The sequence below is a fragment of the Lampetra planeri genome, chromosome 24 (genome assembly GCF_965212315.1).
Source record: "Lampetra planeri chromosome 24, kcLamPlan1.2.h2, whole genome shotgun sequence".
Taxonomy (NCBI): Eukaryota; Metazoa; Chordata; class Hyperoartia; order Petromyzontiformes; family Petromyzontidae; genus Lampetra; species Lampetra planeri.
In genome coordinates, this window is record NC_136130.1 from 7,573,861 (window position 1) to 7,589,808 (window position 15,948).

A 15,948-nucleotide genomic window follows, 5' to 3' on the forward strand; every position below is an offset into this window, starting at 1 on the left:
TATATACAAGAACTGGTTTCTTGGATTCTAGATTTGAAGCTTTCGTGACTGCAAGGGTCTTCTGCGTGATTTTTATTTTATTTTATTTTCATTAATTTTTATGTTTTACCTACGTGACTTTACCGAAAAAAACCTAAGAATATGTTTTCTTGGAATTTCTCTTACTTGATACAGCTATCGTGCTGTGACGGGTCCACCTGAAGACGGAAGCTTGTGTTGCCTCCGAAACGTCGTGATTTTTATTTTATTTTTTATTTTACTTTTATTAATTTAAATTTTTCATCTACGTGACTTGACTGAAAAAAATCTAAGAATATCCATCTGCACCCTAAACCCAGCCCTGACCATAACCCTCACTCTCCACCTCTTGTCCTGTGTGCCCCCCCCCACCCCCCCATCCTTGCCAGGTACTATGTCCTCCGTCTGTCGGACAGCATCGGAGAGTTTGGTGAGGTTCGCCTGCCGCTGCTAGGATGTCTCGCCCTGTCCTGGGTCGTCGTCTTCCTCTGCCTCATCAAGGGAATCAAATCTTCCGGCAAGGTGACCTTTGAACCCCACTGCCTACTGCCGCCACCCTCCGCTTCCTCCTCCGCTCCGCTTGGTCATTTCCCCCGCACCTCCGATTCGGACGGTTGGCTATGTACGGTGTGAAAGAAGTTCAATGTACATACATAGTGAGGCATGCAATGATTCACCGTTCTCTGCTGCCCCCCCACAATCCATAACCCCCCCCCCCCCCACCACAACAGCCCCCCGCCCCCCTTCCCCATCCGCCACTCTCCAAAGTAATTTCTGAGTTTTAGGAATCTTGTAATCATACTTCGAGGCCCTTTCTTTATCTATGAAAAGCTCACGTGGTACCAACATGTTAACATATGTGTTGGCGAATAATGTAAAAAATATATATATATATGTATATATAACAACAGCAACAATTTAACACGTAGGCTTTCGCAACCAATATTATTCATAATCAACGTTTTTGGGTTTAGATCGCGTTATTTATAAATGTGTCGTAACCCTCCACCACCCGACACGGCCAATCAGTAAAAATAACGCGATCTAAACCCAAAAAACGTTGATTATGAACAGCAACAATGCAATTTATTTATCCAGGAAAGTCTCACCGAGTCTCAAGATTCGTTTTCAGGAGGGTGCTGCTGCTCCATTGGGATGTTTGGAAAATTGCATTAATGAGGGTTTGGCTTCGTGAGGGAGGGAAAAAGGGAGACCCCGGAGAAAACCCAGCATGCATGCGAGGCAGACAACACTCAAACTCCGCACAGATGGATTCAGGAATACATTTTATGTACAGTACTGCCATCTCCTGACCACCTCTGCAAGTGCAACCTGTTATCACCACCAGCACGATACGTAACGGCACGTGCACATTCGCACAGAAGCAGCTCATTTTGATCGATAACTAATTTTAGAGACCTCAGATGTATGCACAAACGATTGCTTTTATTTCACTCAATATAATGAATTGCAATAAAAAAAAAATATCCATGCAAAACACTTACAAAATATTACTCCAAGGTCCCACCGAGATTTGAACTCGGATCGCAGGATTCAGAGTCCTGAGTGCTAACCATTACACCATGGAACCTCCACACTGGGGCCACTCACTAAGTTGACTCTTGGTCGCATCCCAGACCCATCCGAACTGTCCACCAGGTTCAAATCCAGCTAGAGCTTGCATTCGCAGTCGGTCAAAGTGCAATCGATCGCTCGCCACTCGGTCAACGCAAAAGTCAACATCAGCACGGGGGAGACAAAGGTGGTCTGGCGTGCGTATGGTGTGCGCCACCCAGTCTCAAACTAAACTATGAACTAAACTATTTTCTGTTTACCAGGTGAGGCCCACTGAGCTATGTGGGCTCTTTTTCGGAAGCGACCTGGCCACAATCGATAGTTCAACCAAGTGGCTTATCACGCGGAAATGTTTACAGCAGCCAAATACTCAGAACGCACGTTGATTTTCTAAATGTGGAGGGAATATCCGGAGGGACCCCGAGAAAATTAAACGTGACCAAGGGCAGAGAGAGAGAGAGAGACACACGCAAACTCCAAATATACAGCAGCAGGCATCAAGGTCAGGATCGAACCCACGACCTCCTGTATACCAGGCGAGGTAGTTAACATCTCCTAGCCACCGTGATAATGATAGAGAGAGACACACGCAAACTCCAAATATACAGCAGCAGGCATCAAGGTCAGGATCGAACCCACGACCTCCTGTATACCAGGCGAGGTAGTTAACATCTCCTAGCCACCGTGGTGCCTCTCGCGTGCACTGCGTCGCGCCGCCCTTACTAGAGGCTCACTAACATCGCGTTGCCACGACGGCCTCTAAGCTCGGCTAACAGATTCTGGGTACCGGAGGGGAGGGATGGGGGGGGGGGGAGTGAGGGGCCGGGGGATGGGAAGAGCCACGGGGAGGAATGGGGAGAGTGGTGGAGGAGAAGAGGAGGAAGGGAAGGACGAGGAGGGAAATGAGGAGGATGAGGAGGATGAGGAGGAGGGGACCTCGGCTTTGTGTTTATTCCGTGAGAGCTCCGCGTGCATCTGGGGTGGTCCCGGCCACACAGCGGTTGCAGTGACGGCGTTTTCGTCTTTTGCGGAGAAGAGGAAGAAGATTGATCGATCGAGCCGAGACGGGTGGAATGGGACTGAGGTGGGGGGCCGGGGGGCGAGGGCCATTGGGGGGGGGGGTGGGGGGGCTGACTTGGTTTTAGCGGCGCGCACGCCGGGAACAATGGCCACAAATTTCTGGTCCCTTTTCATCGCCGTGCCGACCCCTCCCTCGTATCCCGAGGGTTCCCACGGCCCCAAGTCGGAGGCCTTGGGGGTGGCTCGCTCCTTCCTCCACCCCCCACCGCTATCGCCCCCCTCCACCCTCCTCCCCAAAAAAAACTGGTCGCCGCCTCCCAACGCCATCCACCGCTAGCATCACCCAATATCACCCAACACCACGCGCTGTTCACATCTGACACTCTCGCTGCAACTTTCTTACGCACTCTCTCTTTCTTTCTCTCTCTGTCTCGACTTGGCTTCTACCTGTCTCGCTCGCTTTCTCTCTCCATCTCGCTGCCTCCCTGTGTCTCCCCCGCCTCTCTCTCTTTTTTTTTAAGATCAGTGGAAACAAGAAGATGCTCGGTGTATTCGGCACTTTGCTTCGTTCATAATTTCGTTATTTTTTTTATTTACATTTTTAAACTTTGCTTTATGTAAACCCCCGCCTCTCTCTCTCTCTCTCTCCACCTCCCTGTCTCCCTTTGACTCCCTCTCTCTGACTCTCCCTTTAACTTCGCCCACTCTTCTTCTTGGTTCTTGCGGTAAAGTCACGTAGAAGGGAAATAATAAAATTAAAAAAAAATAAAACATAATAATTTTATTGTTTTTTTAAATAAAATTATTATGATTAATTTTTATTATTTCCCTTCTACGTGACTTTACCGATAGAACCAAGAAGATTAATCCCTGCAGTCACGAAAGCTTTAAATCGAAATTTCGCCCGCTCTCTCTAACTTTCATTTGTGTTGCTGGTGACCTTGTATATTTCGAATCGAAATCGCCTCCAGTGCTGTTGCTGCTGGCGGCAATAAAAGTTGTTTAAAAGTCAAAGTCTCTCACCTTTCTCCACCTCCCGCCTGCTCAGCACCAGTCTCGAAGTCCCTAGTCATACAATATGTTTAAATATGATTCGTAGAAGTTGCTTGTGCTCCTATTATTACTCAGTGCCTCGAGCGAACACTGCGAAATCGAACGTTGGATCCATTAGCCGATTTATTTTTACAAGCATTAATATTTTAACTAACTAAAGTTTAAGAATGATATTTTAAAAAGTGTATAATACACCTACGGACACTTTAAAGCAAGGTCACGCGATGATGAATTATAGTTTACACCAAACACAAAAACGGCTAAACTTGAAAATCAAACGCGATTGTTTTTGGCACGAGACTAAGCAAAGCACAACCCACGTTCCCGTCTGCACGTTGAACTTCTTTCTCACCGTACGTAGCCAACCGTGCTCATATCCGTGGCCGTAGGCTCTGATCAAATCGGCCGGAGTGCGTCCGATCGCGTGGACACGAAGCAGGGACTGAGCTTGCCGAACAGTGCTTTGGATGGGTGACTGCCACGCACATACCGAGGTGCCAGTGGGCTGCGGTGCTTCTCATGCCAGCTCGATCAGAACAGCTGTGGGTGGCAGCGGCTGGATAAGTGGCTGGATGAATGATTTATTCGGTGATGCCGATGCCGCCGCTGCCTACTGCCGTTGTCGCTTTGGCAGTGGTGCACAAATAACAACACGCAAAACCCTCAACGCGTTCGCCAAGAACGCCGTGGCCTTAACAAATAAAACGAATATAATTGGCGACATTGCGTTTTCCCTTCTGCATGTGGAGCGGCCACTACACCCTATCTCTGCGCTGTGAAGGAGTAGCCATTGCCCGAAAAGTCGGCTATCATATTCTTTTTCTCTTTGTTTTTGCGAATGAATTCATGTGTGTGACCTGTATCTGTTGCATCTCCAGGTGGATTACCTATGACGTTGATTTCCAGGTGTGTGTGTGTGTGACCTCCTGCCAGCGGGCGTTCGACAATTCACGTGGCCTCAAGGTGCACATGGCCTGGCACAAGCGTCGTGGTGACGTCACCGCCACTTAGTGGCGAATGGCGGTTGTTGTTGTGGGGAGCGGTGGTGTAGCGGTTAGCGCGCTGCGCTACGAACCTGGCGACCCGGGTTCGATTCCCGCTCACGGCCAACACCAGTGACGATTATCTGAACCGGTCCTGGGCCTCCCTTAGGTCGACTCAGCCTGAAATGAGTACCTGGTGCGGTGTGTAAACATCGCCACTGGGGAGACAAAGGCGGTCGGGCGTGGTGCTGGCCACCCACCCCCTCGTGTACCGTTCCGGCCTTCATAGGTGCTCGCTAACAGCACTTGTCCCTACAGTCTGTTAAGGCTATATGGGGGGATCTTTGTGGTGATGCCTGTTGCCAGGTGCGTTACGTATGACGTGTACCTTTATAGGTGTGTAACTGTTTCTTTTCCCGAGTGCGACACTGGGATTTCCCCGTCTCGGCGCTGCTCGACCTCAGGGTGCTTTACATGTGGCTGTTCGACTTTCATGTGCACTACCTGTTCATTCTACAGGTGTGCGACCAGATATCGGTGTGCTATCTGTGTCTGGTCCTCCTTGTGTGTGTATGTACAGGTGTGCTACCTGTATCTCCTCCACCTATACATGTGGCGCTATATCGGAGTGTTTTACCTGAATTTGCCCAATCTCTAGGTGTGTTTCCTCCACCCGTAAGTGTGACACCACCTCCACGTGCGTTACCTGCAGCTCGTCCCCCTCCACGCGTGCTCACGTCCTGCTTGCCCCCCCCCCACAATCCCTCCACCACCCCCCCCTGTGCCCCGCCCCCAACCGTCCACCCCCCCCCCCCCCACGCATCGCAGGTGGTCTACTTCACCGCCACATTCCCGTACGTCGTTCTCTTCATCCTCTTCATCCGCGGCGTCACGCTGGACGGAGCCATCCAGGGCATCTCCTACTACCTCACCCCGCAGTGGGATAAGATCCTGCAGGCAAAGGTACCTTGCACGCCGCGCATCCTCAAGACAGACACGGATGCAAGCGACAACGTAGCGTGACGTCGGGGTTTTATGTCGTTGTCATCGGTGTCGCGGTCGTCGTTCGTGCCGATTGCAGCTCGTAGTTGTTGATGAACCAAGGACACGAGCTGTAAGGCAGCCAGACAGCTGGCCAGTTCGTGAGGATGGAGCTGCCAACAATTTCTCAAGCTCTGCAGTCCTCTCTTTATCTGTTTTCAAACAAACACGGTCGCCGCATCGCATCGGGGCTTTCAGACGAGATTCTGCGGCCGTCTGGAACACTTCCTTCTGATGTTAGGACGCTTACTGGAGCTGTGCACTTTTAAATCTAGATTGATAACTCACTTTGCTCTGATTAGCATGTTTGGCTGTGTACGGCGCCAAATAAGTTGAACATACATACATATTCTTGGTTCTGTCGGTAAAGTCACATAGAATGTAAATAATAAAATAATAAAAATAAAACATAATAACATTTTTCTCACGACGTTTCGGCCACAACGCATTTCCCATAAATATGCTAAATTCCTCTTGATATGCACATTCTTTTGTCAAGGCGCTCTTCCCCCTCCAACCCAGCTTAAATATACGCTCCAAGCCTGGGGTGTTTCATTCAGACGCTGTCTTCCCGACAGACCTGTTCTTCACCTGTGGCCGAAACGTCGTGAGAATTATTTTATTATGTTTTATTTTGATTATTTTATTATTTCCATTTTACGTGACTTTACCGAAATAACCAAGAAGATGAATCCCGGCAGTCACGAAAGCTTTAAATCGAAATTCATACATACATATTGCAGATGTTTTCAGCCAATGAATGGGCGTTTAAACATCATCATTTGTCATCATGGTCGTCACTAGTCACGATCGATCCTCCCTGGTGTGTGAAGGTCTCCCCCACGCCGCCTCCACCTGCCACGATCTTTCAAGGCGACAAACCACTCAGCGCCAGTTGCACACAAACTCATTGTGTCGCTCTGTCTCCCCGGTGGGGTGCGTGCATGCCGAGTTGCAGAGCGTTGGTTGTAAACCGATGACCCGAGTTCGATTCCCACTCACGGCTACCAACACCGCTGATGATTGCATGAACGGGTGCTGGTCCTCCCCTAGGTGGACTGAGCCTGAAATTATTTCAGGCAGTCCCCGACTTACGAACGCCCGAACTCGCACTTGCGAACCGAACCGCGGAACTATTTAGAGTGTTCTATGCAAATGTACAATATTTCTTCTTATTCGTGAGTTTAACAATGCTTCCGTATTTTGTTGAACCGTAACACACTTTACAACATTCATCGTATGTGCATTAAAATACAGTACGTTATTTTATTGCGACCTACTAACAAACGGAACCTCGGAACAGACCCCCGTTTGTAAGTCGATGACTTCCCGTACCTGGTGCGGTGTGTAAGCATCGCCACTGGGGAGACAAAGGCGGCCGGGCGTGGTGCTCGCCGCCCGCCCCCTCGTGCGCCGTGCCGGCAATCATTTGCGATGCTCTCTAACAGCACTTGCCCCAACAGTCTGTTGAGTCTACACGGGGGATTTTTGTTATTGTAGGTGTGGGGCGACGCGGCGTCCCAGATCTTCTTCTCTCTGGGCTGTGCGTGGGGCGGCCTCATCACCATGGCCTCCTACAACAAGTTCCACAACAACTGCTACAAGTGAGTCATTATAATGATTATTATAATAATAGTAGTAATCCTATGCAAGTTTGTCTCCGCCATAGGAACGTGGAATTTCCATTGCTGGCTCAGGGATGTGAGCAGGCGATGAGCGCTGTCGCAATGCTGCTCATTTGAGAAGGAAATCACTTTGACTTTTTTTCTGAACTATAAAAATAATAACAATGATCTCCGTTTGTCCAGGGAACTAAAACATCGCTTGTCCTCTGGAGAGATTCCACTTTGGCATAGGAATGTGGAATTTTCACCCCTGGCTCAGGGTAGCAAATGGGACATGATAAATGCCCTGACCTGTAACCTCTCTCTGACTTTGTAAAATAATCCCCTGTATTTTGGGGGCAATCATAGTTATTATAATAATTATAATAATAACCAATTATAATCATTGTGCCCTTTTCCCAAGGAAAGCGTTAAGGAGTATCGGGACTTCTTTGCCAGAGGGTCCTGCTCCGGTGTGGATGTTTGAGCAATTCCATGAACGAGTTGTTTTGCTTGTAGGATCAGACCGCGCATACCTGGAGAAAACTCCACGTCACCGTGATGGCACGGTGGCGAGATGTTAACTACCTCGCCTAGTATACAGGAGGTCGTGGGTTCGATGCCGAACCCTGAGGCCTGTTGTACATGTGGAGATTGCATGTGCTCGCATGGATTTTTCTCCGGGTCATCCGGTGTTTCTCTCTACATTTAGAATCAACATGCAATTAGAGTATTTGGCTGCTGTACATTTCCACGTGATAAGCCACTTCGTTGAGCTGTCATTTGTGGCCAGGTTACTTCTCAAAGAGATCTCAATGGGCCTTTTCAGCACGCATACAAAGGGGGACAACCCTCCCACGCGCCGTACGATTCAATTGCTGTACCGCCATCTCCTGGCCGCCTTGCAGAAGTGCAATGCATTGTGTTACACGTGTACGCAAACCCCCTATCCACAATTAACTCGTTACGCTTGCAAAGTCACGCAAAAAGCAGCGTGCAGTCTGATCAACAACAAACACGGGGGCACTCTTCGATACAAAACCATTGCCTGAAGTGTCCTCATTATAAACGTAGCTTTTTTTAAAATGTTACAACTGAAAATATTTACAAAATATTACTCCAAGGTCCCACCGAGATTTGAACTCGGATCGCAGGATTCAGAGTCCTGAGTGCTAACCATTACACCATGGAACCTCCACGCAGGAGCACATCACAGTAAAAACCCTTAGCCGTACGCCACCAAGGCTACGTGGTCGGAAACTCCACTGTGAAAAAGGGCCATTGCCCGAAACGTCGCATATATATTATATATTTCCTTTTTAAGGCCACACGGTGTCGTTGACCGAATGTGTCGAGTGGTTGTTGTACGTGCTTTGTGCCACCGCTGCCAATTCAGCAGCAGCAGTAGCAGCGGCATCGCCAATAATCTGCGAGGAAATTAATCGGAGTGCCCGGAGGATAAAAAAATCGAGCGTAAAGCTCAAAAGCTTCACGCAGATAAGATTCAAGGATCTATTGCTGCACCTTCGTCTTTTGGCCATCTCGTAGCTCAAGCCTACGACACCTGCTGGGTATTATTCCCTGGCGGTCTGCCACCCAAGTTGAAACCAGCGTCGAAAACTCCCCTACCCGCGCCAGATCTATGAAGCCACCTTCTTCACAGACACTTCTACTCCCAGCCACGCCTCCTCTTCATAACCACGCCTCCTCTTACTCCCAGCCACGCCTCCTCTTCGTAACCACGCCTCCTCTTACTCCCAGCCACGCCCCCTCTTCATAACCACGCCTTCTCTTCCTCCCAGCCACACCTCCTCTTCATAACCACGCCTCCTAAATTTCGATTTAAAGCTTTCGTGACTGCAGGGATTCATCTTCTTGGTTCTTTCGGTAAAGTCACGTAGAATGGAAATAATAATAATATTTTATTATTTCCATTCTACGTGACTTCTTGGTTCTTTCGGTAAAGTCACGTAGAATGGAAATAATAATATTAGAATGGAAATAATATTATTTTATTATTTCCATTCTACGTGACTTTACCGAAAGAACCAAGAAGATGAATCCCTGCAGTCACGAAAGCTTTAAATCGAATGGAAATAATAAAATATGATTATTTCCATTCTACGTGACTTTACCGAAAGAACCAAGAAGATGAACCACGCCTCCTCTTACTCCCAGCCACTCCTCCTGTTCTCAGCCACTCCATCTCCCGGGTTCACTTCTCCATCTACAGCCGGCGCTTTTAACGCCGTGGGGTGATTGATGGAAGAGGAAGAAGAAGAACCCGCTCGACACATCGTTCAACCACACTGCGACCTTCAAAAGGGAGACTTCAAATTCAAGATGAGGCGACGTTTCGGGCAACGGGCCTCGTTCGTCGCACCGGCCCTTTTTACCCGAAACGATGCCTCATACGTTTACCCCTCCTCCCTTTGAAGCCCACGCGGTGTGATTGCCGGATGCGTTCTTGCAACTAGTGCTTTGTGCACCGCTGCCAATGCAGCAGCAGCAAGCAAGCAGCAAACGAAGCACCGTCGAAAGTAATCTCGAGTGATTTAACGTGGCGGCTTGAGAGGCAATTTCCACCGCTTTCACTGCTCGGCAGAAGCCCGCCGCATTACATCGCCACTGCAAAATGAGCTCGCAGGGGCTTCCACAGGCGCAGAGGGGCTCACCAGATTGACTCGGATCAGGCTTCACAGATCGGGTGCGTGCGTGCGGCTGAACGGCCCATTTGCCACCGTTTTTGTTTGTATACGAAGAAGGTTGGTACGTTATTGGTGTGTATATATATAATTATATTTAGATATTTCGATTTAAAGCTTTCGTGACTGCAATGATTCATCTTCTTGGTTCTTTCGGTAAAGTCACGTAGAAGGGAAATAATAAAATAATAAAAAGAAAACATAATAAAATAATTCTCACGACGTTTCGGCCACAACGCAAGCAGCCGTCCTCAGGTGGAGAACAGGTCCGTCAAGTAGACAGAGTCTGAATGGCGTCTTGACAAAATAATTTGTCAAGACGCTCTTCGCCCCTCCATCCCAGCATAAATAGTCGCTCCAAGCCTGGAGCTTGCCATTCAGACTCTGTCTACTTGACGGACCTGTTCTCCACCTGAGGACGGCTGCTTGCGTTGTGGCCGAAACGTCGTGAGAATTATTTTATTATGTTTTATTTTTATTATTTTATTACTTCCCTTCTACGTGACTTTACCGAAAGAACCAAGAAGATATATATAGATATGTCCAGCCCGCTTGGAAAGTGCAGTCTTCAACCCGTATTTCCCACTCTATCACCCTGGCTTTCCTCTTTATATGCGACGAATGCTATGCTATGTACGTGCTAAAGATCTTTAGGACCCTGTACTCGTTTTTTGCAATATATGAATGTCTTTGTCTTGTTCGCTGATGCTGCTGCTGCTGCCCTGTTCACGCGGCACCACGGGTCGATCTCCCGTGTGAAAGAGCCGTGAGACCTGACCAACACAGGAACCATCATCCGTGTAACAAATAAACTGAATGCACACTCAACTGAAAAGGGGTCATTTTCCCGAAAAGGTCACCTATTTTCAAGTTCATTGATTTGGTATAGCCCTGTGAGCCATTCGGCTCTTGAATCGGGTGCAACCACAATAAACAAAAAACAAAAACCTGAACAAGAAAACATCTTAAAGTGACTATGTGACTAAGTGCAAACAGAAAATCCAAGAAAAGACAGCAGAATATTGCAGAAAAAATCACCGTACACCAACGCTGTGTGCAAAAATCCCAGTGGGATGCATGTCAAACAACAACAACAACCACAAGACAACTTAGATTAAGGCCATCAGTCTTACTCCGTACTATAACAAACAAACGTGGCCAAACCAGTAAACTTTTCGAAATCACCACTGCAAGGCCACACACACACCCACCCACGGTGTCGTTATTGATTTGTGTTGAGTTCGGTTATTGTTCGTTGCACTTGTGCACCATTGCAAACGCAGCAGCAGCATCATCGGACAAGTATTATTCACGTGTAAGAGTGGACACAATACCCTCGCGAGTCCAAGTCTAAGACTCGAGAGGGAAGTACTGCCCATAATATTTTCAACCGATTAAGTAAAACGTGAAATCTCGTGTCATTTCGTTTTCGCATCTATGGAGGCCCCCGCATTATGTGAGGCCCTATAAGCTGTAGAACCTACTTCGCTTAGGCCTAAATCCGGCCCTGGGTCGGAGAGTTCGTTTCGCTTTCAAAACGGATAACCGACAGAGATATCGTCTAGATTTGAAGCTTTCGTGACTGCAAGGATTCATACTCTTAGGTTTTTTCGGTGAAGTCACGTAGGTGAAAATAAAAATTAAAAAGTCACGTAGGTAAAAATAAATAATAATAAATTTAAATAATAGAAATAATAATAGCTTAATATAATTTTATGAAAATATTATTTTATTTCTACAATTATTATTTCTATAATTTTTATTTTAAATTTTTAAAATTTTTTGAAATAAAATAATATAAAATAATATTTTATTTCTACTATTATTTCTATTATTTATATATATCTTTTTACCTACGTAACTTTACCGAAAAAAACCTAAGAGTACAGAGATATCATCCCCCGCCCCCCTTCCACCGCTTGCCAGGGACACGGTGATCATCACCCTGGCGAACTGCGGCACCAGCGTCTACGCCGGATTCGTCATCTTCTCCATCCTGGGCTTCATGGCTCACCACCTGGGCGTCGAGGTGTCCCAGGTGGCCGACCAGGGCCCCGGGTTGGCCTTCGTGGCCTACCCCGAGGCCCTCACGCTGCTGCCCATCTCCCCGCTGTGGTCCGTGCTCTTCTTCTTCATGCTCATCCTGCTGGGACTCGGCACGCAGGTGGGCGGCGAGCGGCGGCGGCGGCGGCGTTTGTTGATGTCGTCGTCGTCGTCATTTTCATCATTATTGTCGTCGTCAGCGTTGTCTTCAACGTCATCATCATCATCATCATCTCTGTTGTTTGTTAATTGTTATTGTCATGATTATCATCATCATCATTGTTATCATCATCAACGTCGTTATCGTTTTCATCATCGTTATCATTGTTGCACGGCGTGGTGAGGCCCTCATCCAGCAGTGGATTGACAAACGGTCTCTACGAGCACATGGACCCTTGTGTGTGTGTGTAGTGTAGCGGTTAGCGTGCTGCACTACGAACCCGGCGACCCCAGTTTGATTACAGACTCACGGCCACCAAAACCGGTGACGATTATCTGAACCGGTTCTGGGCCTCCCCTAAGCCGACTCAGCCTCAAATGAGTACCTGGTACGGTGTGTAAACATCGCCACTGGGGAGACAAAGGTGGCCAGGCGTGGTGCTGGCCACCCACCCCCTCGTGTGCCGTGCCGCGCTTCATAGATGCTAACAGCACTTGCCCCAACAGTCTGTCAAGGCTACACGGGGGAATCTTTATCTCTGTCTTTGTGTCGACGATCGACGTTGTCTGCACCCCTTGTTAGTTTTGTCTGCTGGAGACGCTGGTGACGGCCATCGTGGACGAGATCGGCAGCGACACAATCCGCCGGCGCAAGACGTTCGTAACGCTCGGGGTCGCGGTGGTCGGCTTCCTACTGGGCATCCCGCTCACTACGCAGGTGCCCGCACGACCCGCATGCGCACCTGTAAACACGTGCGCACCTGTAAACACGTGCGCACCTGTAAACATGTGCGCTACTGTAAACACATGCGCACCTGTATACACGTGTGGTGGGTTTATGTGAGAGACACCCTCGACTGTGGAGGCAACACGTTTATTGTATGACCACAACGGGGTAACTACATAAACGTAACAACGGGGTAACTATATAGCAGTAACCACCACGGGGTAACTACATACCGGGTCAGGCAGTTAACACACTGCCTGACCCACAATGCCGAGCGTGAAGACCGAAGAGATGTAGCACGGCAGGTTCCATTCCAGTAGACAGCCCGGATCGCACCACGGGACCTCCCTTTTATGCCCCTCAGCGTGGCCTGGCTCCGCCTCGGCCACGCCCCCTTCTAGAACTCCCTAGAAGACTCTGGGCCTGACATCACATGTCCCTTCTGTCACCTTTGGCCCACATCCTTACCCCGTCCTGTCACGTGCCCTTGCCAGCCAATTGGGCTGCTACGTCCTCACATGCGCTCTCTGTACGCCCGCCATTAGAACCATGCTCCTCAGGGACCATTTACCATGGCATAGCACACCCTGCTAGCGGCAGAGAGGGCTACTCACACTCCAGTTCTCCTCTCTATAAGTGACTTGCACTGTGCGCTGTAGTGACCCAATATATGTCACTACACACGTGCACACCTGTGTACACGTGCACACCTATATACCCGCTCACCACGCAGGTACAGAAGCGCTGTACATACTTGCACACCTGTACATCCACCCGCCCGCTTGCCTGAGCACAATGCAGGAAGTGGCACACCTGTACAGCTGCACAGTGCTCACCGCACGGGCCTCAAACAGTGCTGCTCCTATTGCACCCGCCAACTCTGTACCCCCCAACCCAACCCCGCACCCCCTCACCCCCATAACACTGCCACCCCCATACCCCCAACGCCGCACCCCCAACTATGAACTCTGCACCCCCCCCCCCCCCCCCCCACACAACCATCTTCAGGCTGGCATCTACTGGATCCTGTTGCTGGACAATTACGCAGCAAGCTTCTCTCTGGTCATCATCTCCTGCTTCCTGTGCATCGGGATCAACTGGATTTACGGTGACTACCACACCCACCGCTTCTCTCTCTCTCTCTGTAAACTCTCCCCGATTACCTACGGCGTGTACGAATGGAATAGCGCTCATCATCATCAGCATCATAGCGCGCCAAGGCAGCCATGGTTTAGTTAAGACTCGGCAGTTCTTAGTTTGTGTTTCCAGATTTTAAATAAAACGTCTCTGAAAGGAAAAAAATCTATAATAATCGGTGTTGCCATTTTCGGCAATTATGCAGGTGTTAAGATGCTCAATCAGAGCTGTTAATGCCTTGATATTCGCATTGCTTTTGTGCTGTTCACATATTTGGCGTTTTCTAGTCTGGCACTGGTGAGGCAAGGCCTGGTTTCTGGATTAGGCCATTCAGCTTCAAGGACAATGCATACATTGTTTATTATCAAAGCACGTTCGTTTGCATGTTTTACCACGAGCATGAAGTGTGTTTAATGCAGACTTGATGCCTTCCGATAGGTGTCTATTTTGGTATTTGAACATCTTAACACCTCATATATCATTGCCGGTAAAGGGTAAAGCCTTTTCTTTTTTTCTCATCATCTTGATACCGACAAAAAGGGTCCCATAGAACGTCCCTGTCTATAATTGAGGGATAGCAACTCGGCAGAGGTGTGGACTCGAGTCATGTGACTTGGACTCGAGTCAGACTCGAGTCATGAATTTGATGACTTGCGACTCGACTTGGACTTGCATAACAATGACTTTGTCCCACCTATGAGATGTGGACTCGAGTCATGTGACTTGGACTCGAGTCAGACTCGAGTCATGAATTTGATGACTTGCGACTCGACTTGGACTTGCATAACAATGACTTTGTCCCACCTCTGCAACTCGGTAAGACACACAAGAGCTCATCATCTGCCAGAGAGTATGACTTTGTCGCGAGGCGGTCGATTAAAGTTGATGAAAAACAGTGAGTTAAGTTGATGCTGCTATCATGTGTGGGGAGATGATACAGTTATATAAAAAAGATAACTAAGTAGATTTACAAATCATTTTAGTGAAGGTAGCGTGGGCTACCTTTTCATTTTTTAAAATTTGGCTTATCAAGTTGAACATACTATAATCACAATCACAACAATAACAAATACTTTTAAATATTTACCTTCGAAACTTCTTCGATTAGCACGGTTGGCTACGTACGGTGCGAAAGAAGTTCAACACGCATACATCACCTGCATGGAAATTGTTTGGCCAGCACCGGTTGCGTTGTGTGTGTGTGTGTTTGAGCCGTGTATAGCTACGCCTGCCCTAACCACTCCTTGCTCCCTCGCCCTCCCACCTCCACCTGTGCAGGTTTCCGGAAATACTTTAAGGACGTGGCTATGATGCTGGGCAGAGAACCGCCGGTCTTCTTCAAAGTGTGCTGGTGCTTCGTGTCGCCCGCCATCATATTCGTACGTGAACACACGCGGGGGTCTTCTCGGGGTCGAGTGGGGTCACGTGGGGTCACACGGGGTCACGAGGGGTCACGAGGGGTCACGCGGGAGCCACGAGAGGTCAAGCAGGAACTAAGCGGGATCACGCGGGGCCATGGTTTTTGGAGTCGGGTCGCGTGTTGAGCATTTACTCTCTGAAGCTTTCGCCACCAACTACTGCGGGGGTCCTTTTTGAGAGTTGAAGTTGGGCTCCCGAAAAAACTCCCAGGGTGTGGTGCGAAATGTCGGACGTGGAGCCAAACAACGACGGTTGCTTGTGTCGCAATCGAAACGTGGTATTCTATTATTTAACTTATTTTCTTTCTACGCGACTTTACCGAAAGAACCAAAGAGTAATTCCTGCAGTCACGAAAAGCTTCCAATCAAGCGCTTAAATAAACTATTCACGATTATTATTTACGCGCAAGATCAATGCCAGGCAGGCGGTTCTGGTGGTGGCGGCGTCGTCGCTGAAATGCGACT

The 15,948-nt window shown here is 48.6% G+C and overlaps 1 protein-coding gene and 2 non-coding genes across 6 annotated transcripts in view; 1 reads left to right on the plus strand and 2 right to left on the minus strand.

Moving 5' to 3' along the window:
- Positions 1–15,948, plus strand: part of SLC6A9 (solute carrier family 6 member 9) — a 107,691-nt gene that overhangs the window by 89,761 nt on the left and 1,982 nt on the right. For all 4 annotated transcript variants that reach the window (XM_078605512.1, XM_078605515.1, XM_078605514.1 and 1 more), the window contains exons 7-13: positions 408–540; positions 5,478–5,612; positions 7,191–7,294; positions 11,926–12,163; positions 12,785–12,919; positions 13,937–14,036; positions 15,344–15,444. In XM_078605512.1, coding sequence (XP_078461638.1) covers positions 408–540; positions 5,478–5,612; positions 7,191–7,294; positions 11,926–12,163; positions 12,785–12,919; positions 13,937–14,036; positions 15,344–15,444 — 946 coding nt within the window. The remainder of the gene's footprint in view (positions 1–407; positions 541–5,477; positions 5,613–7,190; positions 7,295–11,925; positions 12,164–12,784; positions 12,920–13,936; positions 14,037–15,343; positions 15,445–15,948) is intronic.
- TRNAQ-CUG (transfer RNA glutamine (anticodon CUG)) lies at positions 1,538–1,609 on the minus strand. Its single transcript has one exon. It is a non-coding gene; the product is annotated as a tRNA-Gln (tRNA).
- On the minus strand, positions 8,417–8,488 carry TRNAQ-CUG (transfer RNA glutamine (anticodon CUG)). Its single transcript has one exon. It is a non-coding gene; the product is annotated as a tRNA-Gln (tRNA).